Source organism: Vulpes vulpes, chromosome 7 (genome assembly GCF_048418805.1).
Source record: "Vulpes vulpes isolate BD-2025 chromosome 7, VulVul3, whole genome shotgun sequence".
Taxonomy (NCBI): domain Eukaryota; kingdom Metazoa; phylum Chordata; class Mammalia; order Carnivora; family Canidae; genus Vulpes; species Vulpes vulpes.
Genome location: NC_132786.1, coordinates 25241206 through 25256401, shown reverse-complemented (window position 1 = coordinate 25256401; position 15196 = coordinate 25241206). Strand labels below are relative to the sequence as shown.

At 40.4% G+C, this 15196-nt stretch overlaps 1 protein-coding gene across 9 annotated transcripts in view; it reads left to right on the top strand.

The window, feature by feature from the left end:
* Window positions 1-15196, top strand: part of ESYT2 (extended synaptotagmin 2) — an 81829-nt gene that overhangs the window by 32079 nt on the left and 34554 nt on the right. For all 9 annotated transcript variants that reach the window (XR_012002538.1, XR_012002540.1, XR_012002539.1 and 6 more), the window contains exons 4-7: window positions 2051-2127; window positions 6739-6811; window positions 7047-7136; window positions 14661-14716. Coding sequence is in view for 6 of the 9 variants with exons in the window: in XM_072763291.1 (XP_072619392.1) it covers window positions 2051-2127; window positions 6739-6811; window positions 7047-7136; window positions 14661-14716 (296 nt within the window). In the remaining 3 variants the exon portion in view is untranslated. The remainder of the gene's footprint in view (window positions 1-2050; window positions 2128-6738; window positions 6812-7046; window positions 7137-14660; window positions 14717-15196) is intronic.

The window sequence follows — 15196 nt, the reverse complement described above, 5'->3', positions numbered from 1 at the left end:
CTTTTTTATTTAAGTCAGTGTTTACAGTGATTAGCAACAGTGAAGGTAACATTTTTCTTAACTGAGGTATAATTGACATGTAACATCGTATTACTTTCCAAGGTAACATTGTTTTGTATGCCTAATGAAAATTCAGAATTCAGTATTACTTTTAAATACATACAGTTTACACACACTTAGTGCTCGTTCATAGAGCCAAACAATACACCATCGCCATGTGCTGTAGTTCAGATGTCCTTGCTTCACACCATTAGGGTTTTAATAAATGTGGCCAGGAGTGTCTGACCTGGTTGCGGTGTTATGTTGTCAGTGCTCCCAGGTCCATTCCCATCCTTTACTCCCTAGGCCATCTGTCACCTTCCTCCAACACCAGATGATTTTCTGTGTCTGGAGAATGCTCCATCTTATCTGCAGTTACTCAAAAACTGGGGTCTCCACTGCAGGCACATGTTGTACTTAGCCATCTTTCCTCTTGGCTATGAGGTGTCCAAATATATTAGAAGCCCGGGATCTGATCGTCCTCTTGTTGAAGCGCAGAAGTGCCTGCATAACCTAACACTTACCTTCTCTGACCTAAAACAATAACAGCAGATAGGAAAACACAGTTATAGGTAGAATGCTATGTGAGTATGAAACAAGAGTTGACACTTTTTCTGTAAAAAGCCAAGTACTATATGTTTTAGGCTTTGACAGCCACATGAAGTCTTTGAGGCATATTCTTCTTTCCCCCCATTTGTTTTATAATTGTTTATAAATATAGAAACCTTTCTTAGCCAAAGGCTAAATTTAACCTGCAGGCCATGGTTTGCAGTCCCATAATGTAAGATGATATGCTTGTGTTTATGGAGATTTAGAATTCTAACCCCAGCTGGATTTGTTTTAGGGAGAATTATGTTCATTTTCTATTACACACTCTGAGATTATCCTTGGGAAATAGGAAGAATGATAAGTCAGCATGACTTATCAGAGGCAGCATGGCATCGTTACCAAGTGCCCCAATATCTTACAAGTACAGGTGAACCCGGGCTCTCTGAGGAAGGAACAGGCTAGAAGGACATGCAGAGCCCCGAGCAGGGTGCTTTGTACACACGTGATGTCAGCGGGGTTCTATTGCCTTCAGGTGTTCACTCTGTTGAGCTAATGCCCAGTCATCTGGAGTGGGGTTGACCTTGCTGCTTCTCCTTATCTCATATGTCATGTTAAGGGGATAAAGGGAATATTATCTAATGCAGACAGTTAAACTAAAGGTCCTAAGCCCCTATACCCCATTTTCACTCCTCAGCATAATGATTTGAACTGTTAATTGTGATTCACTAGGGAAAAGGCTGGGAACCTAGGGCAGCAGGAAATGTAGATGCACAAAGACTTAGAGATTAGTCCTCCAGCTAGTTGAGGGGTAAGATGTTAGGGCACCTAAACCTCATAGTAAGCTCTAATACTCCAAAGGGAAGGCATTTCTTCAGCTTGAATGTTTGATGCTCAAATGTGAGGTTGAGAACCTCTCTAGAAGCAATCTCAAAGTGCTAAAATGAGAATAGGTTATTGAAATGGTATTAAAGCTGGGTCCTTGAAACATGGCGTGTATTATTATCTGCTGTTTCTTCTTACAGTCATGTGATTTTTGTCTCTGTATCATGTATTAGATTGTATTGATTAGATTAAAATCTTACCTACAGCCAGTATTTTTTATTTCATTCAAAAAGCCCCATTTTGTGAAAATTTTAAGAAATGAAAAATTATAAGACCTAAAGGGAAAAAAAGCTATGTTTCAAGCCATGTCAGGACAGAATAGAGGGAAAAGAGGTCTGACCTCTAAGCGCTCACACACCAGACACATTCCCTCTGTCCTTTGATTTCACAGTAGCCTTGTGAGATAGATGCCATTGTGACCCATACTTCACAGATGAAGACCTTGGAGAACGGAGGCCTGATAACTTGTACTTTGAAAGCAGAAGTTTAATTCCTATAGCCTAGGGCTAAATTTGTCCTCATTTCTATGCCATATTGCAAAGTTTGGGTTTTTTTTAAAATAATTTGCCTCTTGTTTCAGCCCCTTAGGATCAATGGTGTTAAGGTGTACACTGAAAATGTGGACAAAAGGCAAATTATTTTGGACCTTCAGATTAGGTAAGTTTTTATTTGTGTTATATTTATATCATAGGTTAATGACATACAATGTCATTTAGCTGTACCCATAAAGTGGAGGATATAATGAGCCCATTTCTTACCTGTTTGGTGGAATTTGACTAAATTGTTGAAGACCCAAATTTATTTACTTTCTGTGTCTTAATTCTTGAAAGCCTAGATAATTGCCAACATAAGCATGTTAAATTAAAAAAATTAAAGACAGGGTGCCTGGGTAGCTCAGTCGGTTAAGCATCTGCCTTCAGTTCAGGTCATGATCCCGGGGCCCTGGGATCGAGTCTTGCATCAGGCTCCCTGCTCAGCAGGGAGTCTGCTTCTCCCTCTGCGTCTGTACATGTGCATGCTCACTTGCCCTCTTTCTCTCTCACTCCCTCCCTCTCAAATAAATAAATAAGTCATCTTTAAAAAAAAATAATAAAGACACTACAAGAAACCTGCAGGCCCATATCTGATGCCAAATTCCTCATCAAAATACTAGAAAACTGAGGGATACCCAGGTGGCTCAGCGATTGAGTGTCTGCCTTTGGCTCAGGGCATGATTCCGGAGGTCCAGGATCGAGTCCCACATCGGGCTTCCTGCGAGGAGTCTGCTTCTCCCTCTGCCTGTGTGTGTGTCTCTCTGTCTCTCTCTCTATCATAAATAAATAAAGTCTTTAAAAAAAAAAAAAAACTAGTAAACTGAATTCAGCAGCATATTAGAAGAATTATATACCATGACCAAATAAGATTTATTCTCAGGGTGCAAGGATCCTTCAACATATGCAAATGAATCAGGCACTACATTAATAGAATGAAGGGGGGGAAACCACATGATCAACTCAGTTGATGTAGAGAAAGCATTTGAGAAAATTCAGTTTTCTTTCATGATAAAAACAGTCAACAAACTGGGAACAGAAGAATAAAAGGTATAATAAAGGGTAAGAGGTGTGTGGCTGGCTAGTTGCAGGAGCGTGTGATTCTTGATCTCAGGTTCATGAGTTCCAGCCCCACTTGGATGTGGCAATTACTTAAATAAATAAATAAATACTAAAAAAAAAAAAAAAAAAGGCCTATGTGAGAACCCCCCAGCAAACATTGTATCAGTGGTGTGAGACTAAGCTTTTCTTCCAAGATCAGGAGCAGGCATGCCCACCTCCATTTAACATGGCCCTGGAAGTCCTAGCCAGAGCTGCTAAGTAGGAAGAAAAAGGCAAGGCATCCAGGTTGGGAAAGAGGAAGTAAAATTGTCTCTGTTTACAGGTGGTATGATCTCATATGTAGAAAACCATAAGGATTCCACAAAAAAGCCTCGGAGAACTAATAAATTCAGCAAAGTAGCAGAATATAAAGATATAAAGTCAGCACACAGAAAATCAGTTATGTAACAATGCACAGTCCCAGAATGGAGTCAAGGAAAGTCTTGTTTACTTTAGAATCAGAAGAGTAAAATTTGTAGGAATTAATCAAGAAGGTGAAAGACTTATACAAAGAAAACTATAAAACACTGCTGGGAGAAATTATAGAAGACTCAAGTAGATGGAAGGCATCCCATGTTCTTTTTTTGGAAAACTTAATATTATTAAATGTCAACACTGAAAACAGTCCATAGAATCTGCACAGTCCGTATAATCACATGTCAGGTAAGGGTTTAATATCTGAGGGTGTAAAGAACCCCTAAAACTCAACAGCAACAAACAAGCTGATTTGGAAATGGACAAAAGGTCTTGAATAGTCATTTCTCCAAAGAAGATATACAAATGAGCAGTAAGCACATAAGATCCTCCCCTCAATACTAATCAGGGAGATGCAAATCAAAATCATGATCTACTGCCTCATACCCATCAGGATGGCTACTGTCAGACAACAGAAGGCAGCAAGTGTTAGCATGGACATGGATAATCTGCACCCATGTGCACTGTTCATGGGAATATAAAAATGGTGCAGTTTGCTGTTGAAACAGAATAGTTGTCCTTCAAAAAATTAAACATAGAATCACTGTTAAGGCCCAGCAATTCGGGATCCCTGGATAGCACAGCGGTTTAGCACCTGCCTTTGGCCCAGGGCGCGATCCTGGAGACCCGGGATCGAGTCCCACATTGGGCTCCCGGTGCATGGAGCCTGCTTCTCCCTCTGCCTGTGTCTCTGCCTCTCTCTCTCTCTCTCTGACTATCATAAATAAATAATAAAAAAAAAGACCCAGCAATTCCACTTCTGGGGCTATACCCAGAACCAAAAACAAAGTTTCAAAGAGATAATCTGTACACCCACATTTGTAGCAGTTCGTAACCATTAAAATGTGGAAGCAACCCAAGTGTTCATTGACAGATGAGTAGATAAGGAAAATGTAGTCTGTACATGTAATGGAATATTACTCACCTTTAAAAAAAAATCTTCATGATGAACACCAGATGATTAAAATAAAAACTTATAAAAGACTTTGTGACTTTGGGATATTGCTAATTAATACCATCCTAACGCTAAAGAAAATAGAAGGAAATTCTGACACCTGCTGCAACGTGGATGAACCGTAAGGACATTATGCTGAGTGAGATAAGCCTGTCATAAAAAGACCAATACTGTATGATTCCACTTAGATGAGTACTTAGGTTAGATGCATAGAGGAAGAAATTGGAATGGTGGGCATCAGGGTGTGTGGTAAGTTGCTTCACAGGGATATTCAGTTTTATAAGATGAACAAGTCGTGGAGGTGATGCTAGTGATGGTTGCACAATAAGGTGAATGTGCTTGATACCACTGAACTTAAAAATGAGTAAGATTGTACAACATACATTCTGTGTGTTTTACCACAATAAAAAGTAATTGAGAAAAAGATTGACAGTCTGCCGGGTGCCACACCTGGCAGATAAAGGTGGTTTTGTTTAGTTTTTGTCCTCATTCTTTGTGCACTTTCTCATGGCTTCCTGCATCTCTCTGAGGCCTTAAACAGCTGTGGAAGGGGAGCTGCTGAGGTGTCAATTGACAGACTCCACTCATAGCTTTCTTTCTTTTGTCCTTGACTGAGGATCCTTTTGTTTTATAATGTCATCTTTGAGTTTCTAAAGTATATAAATCTAGTAAACGTACAGAGTTTATACCAACGACCTTTACTTTAGAAAAGAGCATTGACTGCCTCTAATGATCTGATTGAAAAATCTGTATCTTTAAAGTATCGGGCATTACTACAGACACTGTTGTCATCAGTGGGATAAAAGGAAGCCCTATGTCTTCAGCTTGGCTGTACCCTGGGACTGTCCACTAGGCTGATAATGAGCTTCATGAGGATGGAAACTTTGTTCTCTGGTTCCAGCACCAAGGGAGGATTTCATACACATTTATTAAATAAACATTTGAATGTATCAGTTAATAGACGCCATTGTGAAGACGCAGTCTGGCTTTCATGGTTTTAGCAGTCATAACAACATATGCAGATTATGCTGCTCAGATATTTATGTCTCTAAAAAAAAAATCTGCATTCCACTTTTTTGTATGTTCCAGGCTGGAACTTTAATTAGGTTATTGGCAGTGGAGATGGGGAAGGAGTAGTTGGCAGATACTAGGAAATAAAAAGATCAGGTCTTAGGGTGAAGAGGAGAAAAGTTTTGAGATGGGTTTTTAACAGGTGATTTTATCAGCTAGATCCAGAATCATGCTCAGTAAGAAGAATCCATAGATGCTGGCGTTAACACCAGGACATAAATATTGAGAGAATTCATCCCAGATGCCTTTCATTAGTATTTTACTTGTGTGTTTATTTAAAAAAAAATTTTTTTTTAATTTATTTATGATAGTCACAGAGAGAGAGAGAGAGAGGCAAAGACATAGGCAGAGGGAGAAGCAGGCTCCATGCACCGGGGGCCTGATGTGGGATTCGATCCTGGGTCTCCAGGATCGCGCCCTGGGCCAAAGGCAGGCGCCAAACCCCTGCGCCACCCAGGGATCCCTACTTGTGTGTTTCGATATTCTCTTTACAACATCTCTCAAACTGCCCCATGTTCTCAGGCAGGAACAGGAGCATGGTGTGCTGCCTTTGAAGGTGGGAGTCAAATCAGAGATCCTGCACAAAACATAGATGATGTTTCATGTTCATACTGAGAATAGCAAGCCTGGCATTCAGCATCATACTCTGTTCTTGTTTCATTTGTTTCATTTTGTATTAATGATTGAAATTATTTAGTCATTGAGTAAAATTGGTGCCCCCAAAAGATTTATCATTTCTAACCTTTGATGTCACAGAGCCCTGGAACATTGTTGGTAGTTTTCTCACTACCAGGGAGCATAGGTGTAAAATTTACTTATGGTGAAATATAATATGAGATTTTCTTTATGTTTTAAACAAACTCAGTTGTTTATAAAACAAGTGAAAACTACATTCCATCAAGAAACAGATCCAGAAGTTGCACTTTGAGAAGTGACATGTGTAATTGGTGTGGCTGCGTCGAATCTGCTAGTGGGGATGCCTGCGATTCTGGGCAGTAAGATACTCGGGCATGGGCCTCAGGTCACAGTTTTGCCTGTAGGCTGATTTTGGTTGTTCTACTATCATTTTACTCAGATTATATACCTTGCATGTCTGTGGTGATTAAGAGACAGTAATACAGAACTTTTTCTTGCTAGTTTTGTAGGAAACTGTGAGATTGATTTGGAGATCAAGCGATATTTTTGTAGAGCCGGTGTTCAGAGTATACAGGTAAGGTTTTTAAAGTTTCATAGTCTTCTGAAATTCTGTATGCTCTGTTCAAAATGAAAACTGTCAAGTTTTTATTAACTCAATTTCTTTGAAGTTAAGTTTTTTATTTGTAGGTTATACTTGAAGTCAGATGCTCAGAAGTCACTGAGATGACCATGTGTCCTCTTTTTTCCATCAGTAGGTGGCCTGTGGGTTTGTCTTATGTGACATGTTCTGATTTCCCGTTTGAATTTAGATTCATGGTACAATGCGGGTGATCCTGGAACCGTTGATTGGAGACATGCCCTTAGTGGGAGCCTTGTCCATTTTCTTCCTTAGGAAACCAGTAAGTCAACATTAAGTTCATTTTTCCAATTAACTGACAAAGATATGTAAGGAGAGAAACATAGTTTGTCCTTCTCTCACTTTTCCCTTTTCTGTTACATGAATCCTGTGAGTGTTTTTATGCTTCTTTATGCTCTTAAAGGAGGGCTTCATCTCTTAATAGACAGCTTTTTCCCCCCTGATTATAAAAGTAGTATGTTTCTTACAGGAAATTTGAAAACTTAGATTTTTTTAAAAGTGTGGGTTGTAACTAACATTCAGCTCCTATCACTGAGTGTGGTTGATAGATATTTGCTCATCTAATCCTCATTAACTCTGCAGTTGAATACTAATGTAGGTTCCTTTTACTGACCAGGAACTGAGAGTCTAATTTGTCAAAGTTACAAAACCAGTAACTCCAGGAGCCTAGGCTGACAGTTGCTATTCTCATACTAACCCATAAATCTCCTTGGCAACTCCCACGAACAAAGGCTGCCATCATTCACATGCATTGTCTTTCTGTCGTGGTATGTTTAATGAACTACATAGTGCATGGCTTTTAAGATTCATAAAGGTTTTGGAGGGCTTTTTGACTGAAAAATATATATATATATATATATATGATATTTTTAAGTAGGCTCCACTACCCCTACTGAATTATATCCTAACACTTGGATACACGATAATAATCATCAGTTCACATTGTTAGGCATATATGTATATTCCACATTTTATTATAAATAGTCAATACTTATTACTCATTATTAATTCAAAAATAAGACAACAAAAATGTCTTTCCTGCCTAATCTCCTCCTCACCTTGGCCCCTCCCACTCACCTGGGTGGCTCCTTACCTACCAGGCTCCTCCTGATGTGGCCTCCTACAGCCTCTGACTGGCTTCCTGCCTTGACTCTGTCCTCAGTAGACTTCACTAGAGTTAACCTCCCAGCGTGCACACGGACCATAGGAACCATCTCTTTCTTGCAGACAAGCATCATAATCTAGGTGGGGTCTCTCTCCAGCCTCATTTCCTGGCACTGCTCTGATGAGCATCCCAATTTCCAGCCACAAGGAAGAATCATAACCCAAGGATTGTACTGACCCCCCTCATTGCTCATCACCTCCCTTTGTCTTTTCCTCCTCCCAGAACATTGTCTTCATCCGTTTGTGCAGTCCCTTCCAGAGACACAGGAAGTCAGCTTTCACCATATTCCCCAGTGCCATAGTGGCCTCTATGTTGTGGCATACTTCTCATGAACTCTTTGAAAGCTACAGCCAGATCTGTCTCCTACAGTTTAGTAAATGTCTGATGGATGAATTGATCTGTATCTCAGTTATCTTTTCATAATATACCCTTTTTGTAACTTCTGTGAGTCCTTTTCTTGAGGTACCGTTAACATCATGTATAGTTTAAAAAGGGAATATTAATTTTTATAATTTGATTTAAATAACTTAATACAAATTATTGTTAGGTTTTTAATATACAAGTTTGCTTAGACCAAACTACAAGTGGCATTTTTTTATGTGTAAAACCACAAGACTTTTGTGTCTTCACTTTGTTACCTCTAAAAGTATTACTCTGATTTGCTTTTTATTGTTTAAATAACAGGCTTATTTTGAATGTATTTTAACTACATAAAACACAGTAAAATTAAAAGGAATAAAAGAATTTCTTGTAAAAATTTAATTAAAATTTTGAGAAATGGAGAGCTTCATAAAAGATTTAAAATTCATGTTTCTTCCCCCTCACCTACCAGTTGTTTAAAAGCCATTATGCTTAAGAAACTTCCTTCAGGGCAGCCCCGGTGGCTCAGCAGTTTAGTGTTGCCTTCAGCCCAGGGCCTGATCCTGGAGACCCGGGATCAAGTCCCACGTCAGGCTCCCTACATGGAGCCTGCTTCTCCCTCTGCCTGTATCTCTGCCTCTCTCTCTCTCTGTGTCTCTCATGAATGAATAAATAAAGTCTTTAAAAAAAAAACTTCATTAATGAATATAAAAAACTAATCTTTAATAAATGGCTAAGTATTTTTGATTTACAGAGAATTTTTAATAGTTAAAGACCTTTTTTTCAGTTCAGAAAATAATGAAATCTGAGTCTTTAAATCTCCCTCAAAACTTAGTAGTACTCTTCCTTAGGTTGGGTCCTCCATAGGTATATTTACTTTAAAAATAACATTGCCATGTAACTTCCAGACAAAATCTTAGTGTCAGAAATGGATGAGGCTGTGAAAAGTTCAGAATTATTCATTTCCTTATATGGTAAGTAAAGTCACCACACATATGCTTTGAAGAGAAGGGAATTTTTTTTTTTTTTTTCAGTTATTTTTGACTGGAAAATATGAGAACAGAACTCACTACTGGTTGCCAAGAAATTCTTCCTCACCCAAAGGAAAATACAGCTACAAAGATTTGGGGTTTTTTGGCTATCCAGATGATTTAGAAATATAGTGTCAGAGACTCTTATGAAACCTTTGCACATTTTTGTTCTTGTTGATTTGTTTCAATTAGGTTTGATGATATGCTACTTGTAAAAAAAAAAAAAAATTCAAAAGTTACAAGCTTTCAGAGCACAGTAAAAGCAGTATATATGGTGGTTAAGTGACAGACTTGGGTTTCTCCAGCCTGGTCTTCCGCACCTGGATTTTCTCTTCTGACCATGTGCCTTGTGCTGTAAACAGTTTGTTTAATCTAAGACCAAATCTCCTCATCTGTGACATGGGGACCACATGTCAGTGGGCATCTCCTGTCTGTGACATGAGAACTACATGTCACTGGGCATCTCCACATCTGTAACACGGGGACCACATGTCAGAGGATGTCTCCCCATCTGTGGCATGAGAATTACTGTCTCACAAGATTAAATGTTAGTAGGTATAAAACAGTAGGTGCCTGGTGCATGGTAAGGCGTAGTAAGTCCTCAGGCTTTTAAGATATTAAGTATTTTCCTACACATAAGTTTAGCATTCTGGTGGGTCTTAACACTAGAAGTCAAGTTTTGGTTAAACAGAGAACCTTGGATAAAGGTTCTGGTAAGGGCCATAACAAGCCAGTGTCTCCCTTTGGGCGTCTCAGGGAATTGGTCACTCACTCATGCTAACCTGACTGTTGTTGAAACTGCCTCTGGCATACACTGGGAGAGATGTTTCAGAATCCTCAGTTACTTGTTAGGTCTATTCCAGGATTACAGATTAGCCTCAAGTAAATCCAGGAGGTTTCTTCCAGAACTCATTCAGAAGATGATCCAGGGCATGCCCATAATGTGTTTATCCTAAGACAGTCCTCCCGGCCAACAGAGTCTGAACCACAGATTGCATTTCTCCATCTGTAAAAATGGAAATATCTTTATTTTACAGCAACCATGAGAAGAACTTGAGTTCTGTTTGCTACACATCCAGCAACTGAGATACTTTGATCAAAGGACAGGAAAAAGGAAAGGCTTTATTTAAATGAAAATAGCATGTATTGCTCTCTCATGAAACCTACTGGAATGCAGAATTTGAAAGCCTTTGTGACTGTCACACAGGCCTGATATGCCCTTGCTGCATTCTTTCTTCCCTTTGAGACCAGCTTCCTCTGGTTCTCCAGTCCACATGCCAAAAACAGGGCTGCCAGTGCACTCAGGAGGTAGTGGCTCTTCCTGCCTTCCGTTCCCTGCTCCATTCCCCACTCCAGCTATGTCAGATATAGACTCCTAGACTGTTGGGAGGAGGAAGGTTGCAGTGTTTGGATCAGGCTCCCAGAAGCCAGTTCTACAACCCTATGTAGACGGCAGCAGTGAGTGGAGAGGCAGGGCTGGGCAGACAGGTCCACCAGGGCCTGCCAGACTGGGGAAGGTCCCAGACTTAGACCACACATTAAGTCATCTGGGAGCTTTGGGGGTATTTATCCTGCCAGGTATTTGGTATCTTTTATTATTTTGGATAGTTTTGCCCTACCCCCATTTGGGACCGGGGAGCTCCTCATTGCCCTGACCTGTACTGGGCTTCATGGCTGGCGCCCTTTCAAGTGACCTTGCCTTCTCCTTTTGCTTGTGTCTTTGGTGGGTCTTATGTAGGAAAGAGTCTGCACATCCACCTCTAGTAATACAGGATCTGTAACGGTCAGGGCTTGAGATGGTGTCTTCTCCTGTCCCCCAGCTGCAGTGAGCCTTCTCCTCTGTGTCCCTGTTCCCAGTGGCTTCTCTTCCTTACCATGGAAGGTGGAGTTTGTGTCCTTCCAGCAGCAGCTGTTCCCTCCCTGGCCTCACCCCTGCTAGAAGTGTTCTCGGTAGTCTCTGTAGAACGTGCTCGCTGCTCAGCCCATCAGGGCAGGGCAGTTGCAGATGCCCTGTGTCTGGATTTCAGAGCGCTTACTCTAGCTCACCTGTACTTGGTCTTTAGTGATGACGATCCAGCTGGAACCTCTCAGCTGCCCTGGGGTAGCCATAGCCACCCTGTAAGAAAGGGTTTGGGGCAGGTGGCCCTGTCACTCAGTTTTCCTGTGCATTCAGCAGTGGTGCCTTTCCAGTTTTCAGCATCCTAGGTGGAAGCTGGAAGTCCCAGGAGTTTCAAAATAAAAGCATTCTTGACCTTTACCACCAGTGAAAAGTGACTAATTGAAAAACTCTGGAGAAGGGTGGGAGCCTCTGGTCTGTACTGTACAACTTAATGTACCTTGAACACCGGGCGTATCGTAAGTGCTGAAATAAACAGTTGAACTGTCCATCTCCCTCCGTCCATCCAACCATGCATTGATGGAAAAGCAGAGAGGAGATGGGATGTCTGTGGTTTTCATGAAGTACACAGATTCATTTGTGTTGTTCAGTTGAGTTGTAACCACACTACTGCTTCCATTTGTCCTAGAAGAGCTGCAGCAGCCCAGAGGGGTGGTTGGGAAACATCTCACTGTCTCTTCAATTTGTCCCAGTGCACTTAAGGTGGGGGCAGGGGCTCTAGGGGTGCTGCTTTTCCCAAGCATTGCCTTGCTCCCTGCCCTCTCCTGGCTTCCCCCTCTTTGTGCTCACTTTCCAAACCTCTCTCACTCATTCTCAGGTACACACACACTTGTTCTCACGTGTGCTTATATTCATCCTCGTTCTCACACGTGCTCACTCCCACATGCTCTCACACACTGGCTCACACACAAGCTTGCTCTCCCTCCTTTCTCACTACCCCTCCTCTGTGGCTCTGGACTCTTCCTCCTTCCCTCCCCTGTGCTTGAGCTCCTCCCTTAGGCCTCCAGTGGCCCCTTCCCTGGGGGCTCCATTCTTGGATTTGGATCTCTTCTCAAACGCAGCTGACTCCTGTTCTAGCCTCCCTGGTGTTGTTTCTCTGAGCTTGGGTAGCATTTAAATGTATCTCCTCATTTTGACAAGGGTCATAAAAGGAAGCCCTCTTATGTTAACAGTTTGCACACCAGTCCTGGAATCACCTGCTGCTTCACAATCCCTTGGAAGATGTATTTAGAGATCATGATTAGGGTGCTGGCTGGCCAGTGCTGGTTGTCCCAGACTGCCATTGCTTCCACACCTGTTCTTGGGGGATGGGGGGGCATAAGGGCACCAATATGAGTTTGTACTGATATTTGCAATAAATTTACATTTCATTTCTCTTATTCTGAAAAATCTTAAGTCTTTTAGGACTTATTAAAAAAGAATTTCCAGTTTTGGTCTATCCAAAAGAATCTTGACTCTTCTAGTTTGTATTTATTTATAACTGTGTATTTCCCAAAGGGATTTGAGCAGTTTTATTACTGTAACTATATGGGTAATTGAGATCATGCAATCTCAGCATTTTTTCTACAAATATAAAGCACAAGTAATTTTATTATGTGTAATATACACTTTGACAAGAAAGCAGTGTTTCCAATCAAGCTTTTTTATAAAACCCATCTGTATCCAATAAATAGAATCTTATCTTAGCCAACTGTATAGGAATTATTCTAATACCCAAATACCTACTAGAAAATTGAGCAAATAAAATACATATGTTGACTGAATGGATAGAATATGTTCCACTGATACCAGGAAAATGCAAATTGAAACAGGGATAAAGTACCATTTTTAAACTACCAAATGGACTGATTTTTAATATGTTTTTGGTGAGAGTATAAAAAAAGGACGTTTTTACATTTAGGGTGGGAATATAAATCAGTACAGTATCTTGTTTATTAAGGCAATTGGGTAGCATCTGTGAGCATAAAAAAATGAACATGTACACAATGGAATATTACTCAGCCATTATAAATAACAAATACCCACCATTTGCTTCGACGTGGATAGAACTGGAGGGTATTGTGCTGAGTGAAATAAGTCAGTCGGAGAAGGAAAAAAATTATATGGTCTCATTCATTTGGGGAATATAAAAAATAGTGAAAGGGAATAAAGGGGAAAGGAGAAAAAAATAAGTGGGAAATATCAGAAAGGGAGACAGAACATGAAAGACTCCTAACTCTGGGAAACGAACTAGGGGTGGTAGAAGGGGAGGGGAGCAGGGGTGGGGGTGACTGGGTGGCGGGCACTGAGGTGGGCACTTGACGGGATGAGCACTGGGTGTTATTCTGTATGTTGACAAATTGAACACCAATAAAAAATAAATTTATTTTTAAAAAAATTAACATGTAAGGGCACCTGGCTGGCTTGTTTAGTGGAGCAAGACTCTTGATCTCCGAGCTGTGAGTTTGAGACCCGTGTTGGGTGTAGAGATCTTTTAAATAATCTTTGGGACGCCTGGGTGGCTCTGTTGGTTAAGCATATGACTCTTGATTTTGGCTCAGGTCTTAATTTCAGGGTCGTGGGATCAGTTTGAACGTCACATGGGGCTTTGGGCTCAGTGCACTCTGCTTGAGGTTCATTCTCTCCCACTCCCATCTGCCCTCTCCGCACACACACACAGATGTGCACTCATGCTCACTCACTCTCAATATCTTCTAAAAAAATACAATTTTTTTATTTATTTAAAAAATTTTTATTTATTTGAGAGAGAGCACAAGTGGAGCAGGGAGAGGGAAAAACAGTCTCCCTGCTGAGCAAGGAAACCAATGTGAGGCTTGACCCCAGGACCCTGAGATTGTGACCTGAGCTGCAGTGAGACACTCAATGGACTGAGCTACCCAGGCACTCCCAAAACAAAAATTTGTAAAAGAAAAAAAAAAATATATATATATATACACACACACATATATGCATATATATATATATATGTCTTTGACCAAAACTTTTACTTTTTGAGTACTAGTTTGCATGTGCTATAAGAATGTGTATATAAGAAGATATTAACTGAATCATTACTTATAATAAAAATTATAAATATTCTAAGTGTCCATTAATAGGATGAAAGGTATATAAATTACTTGATTTTATCAGAGGGACAGATGCTATCAAAAACACACAAGAGAGAACACTCTGCGCACCAACAAAGGACAATGACTTTGATATTTGACAAAGTGAAAAGGTGTAGTAGGACAGTGTTATGAACTCATGCATTTTGTTTATAAAGAAACCTGTATGATTTGATTTGATAATTGGAAATAATTTGGAAACTTAATATTTTGCCCTTTTCTTAAACAGCTTATAGAAATTAACTGGACAGGACTGACTAATCTTCTCGATATCCCAGGATTAAAGTAAGTATGATCTCATGCCCTAAGGTTAGCTTGTTGATGGTGTAATGTGCGTTTCTAGTGTCATGAAAACACAGAATGGGCACCAGGCAAAATCCATGCCCCTCAGGCTGGCCCTTGTGTACGACTCAGGTGAAGAGATATGGGTAGGCTCCACACTCTTGTCTGCATCTGAGACGCTGGAAGGAGAGTGAGTGAGGGGGTTCAACAGCATCACTCACCCTTCGTTTTACTTTTCCTTCATCATGAAGCATCTTTCCAGCTTTTGTTGTTTCTTTTCATTTTTATTTTTTAAGTAGGCTCCACATCCAGTGTGATGCTTGAACTCAGAACCCTGAAATCAAGAGTCACATTGTGAACTAAGCTAACCAGGTGCCCCAAGCATTGGTGTTTGAGAAAGGTGGCAGCCTTTTAATATCCTTCAAGTTAATTTTTAAATTTGTTTTTTCTTATTTTCCCAGAAAAATGGAACTTCAGAAGTGA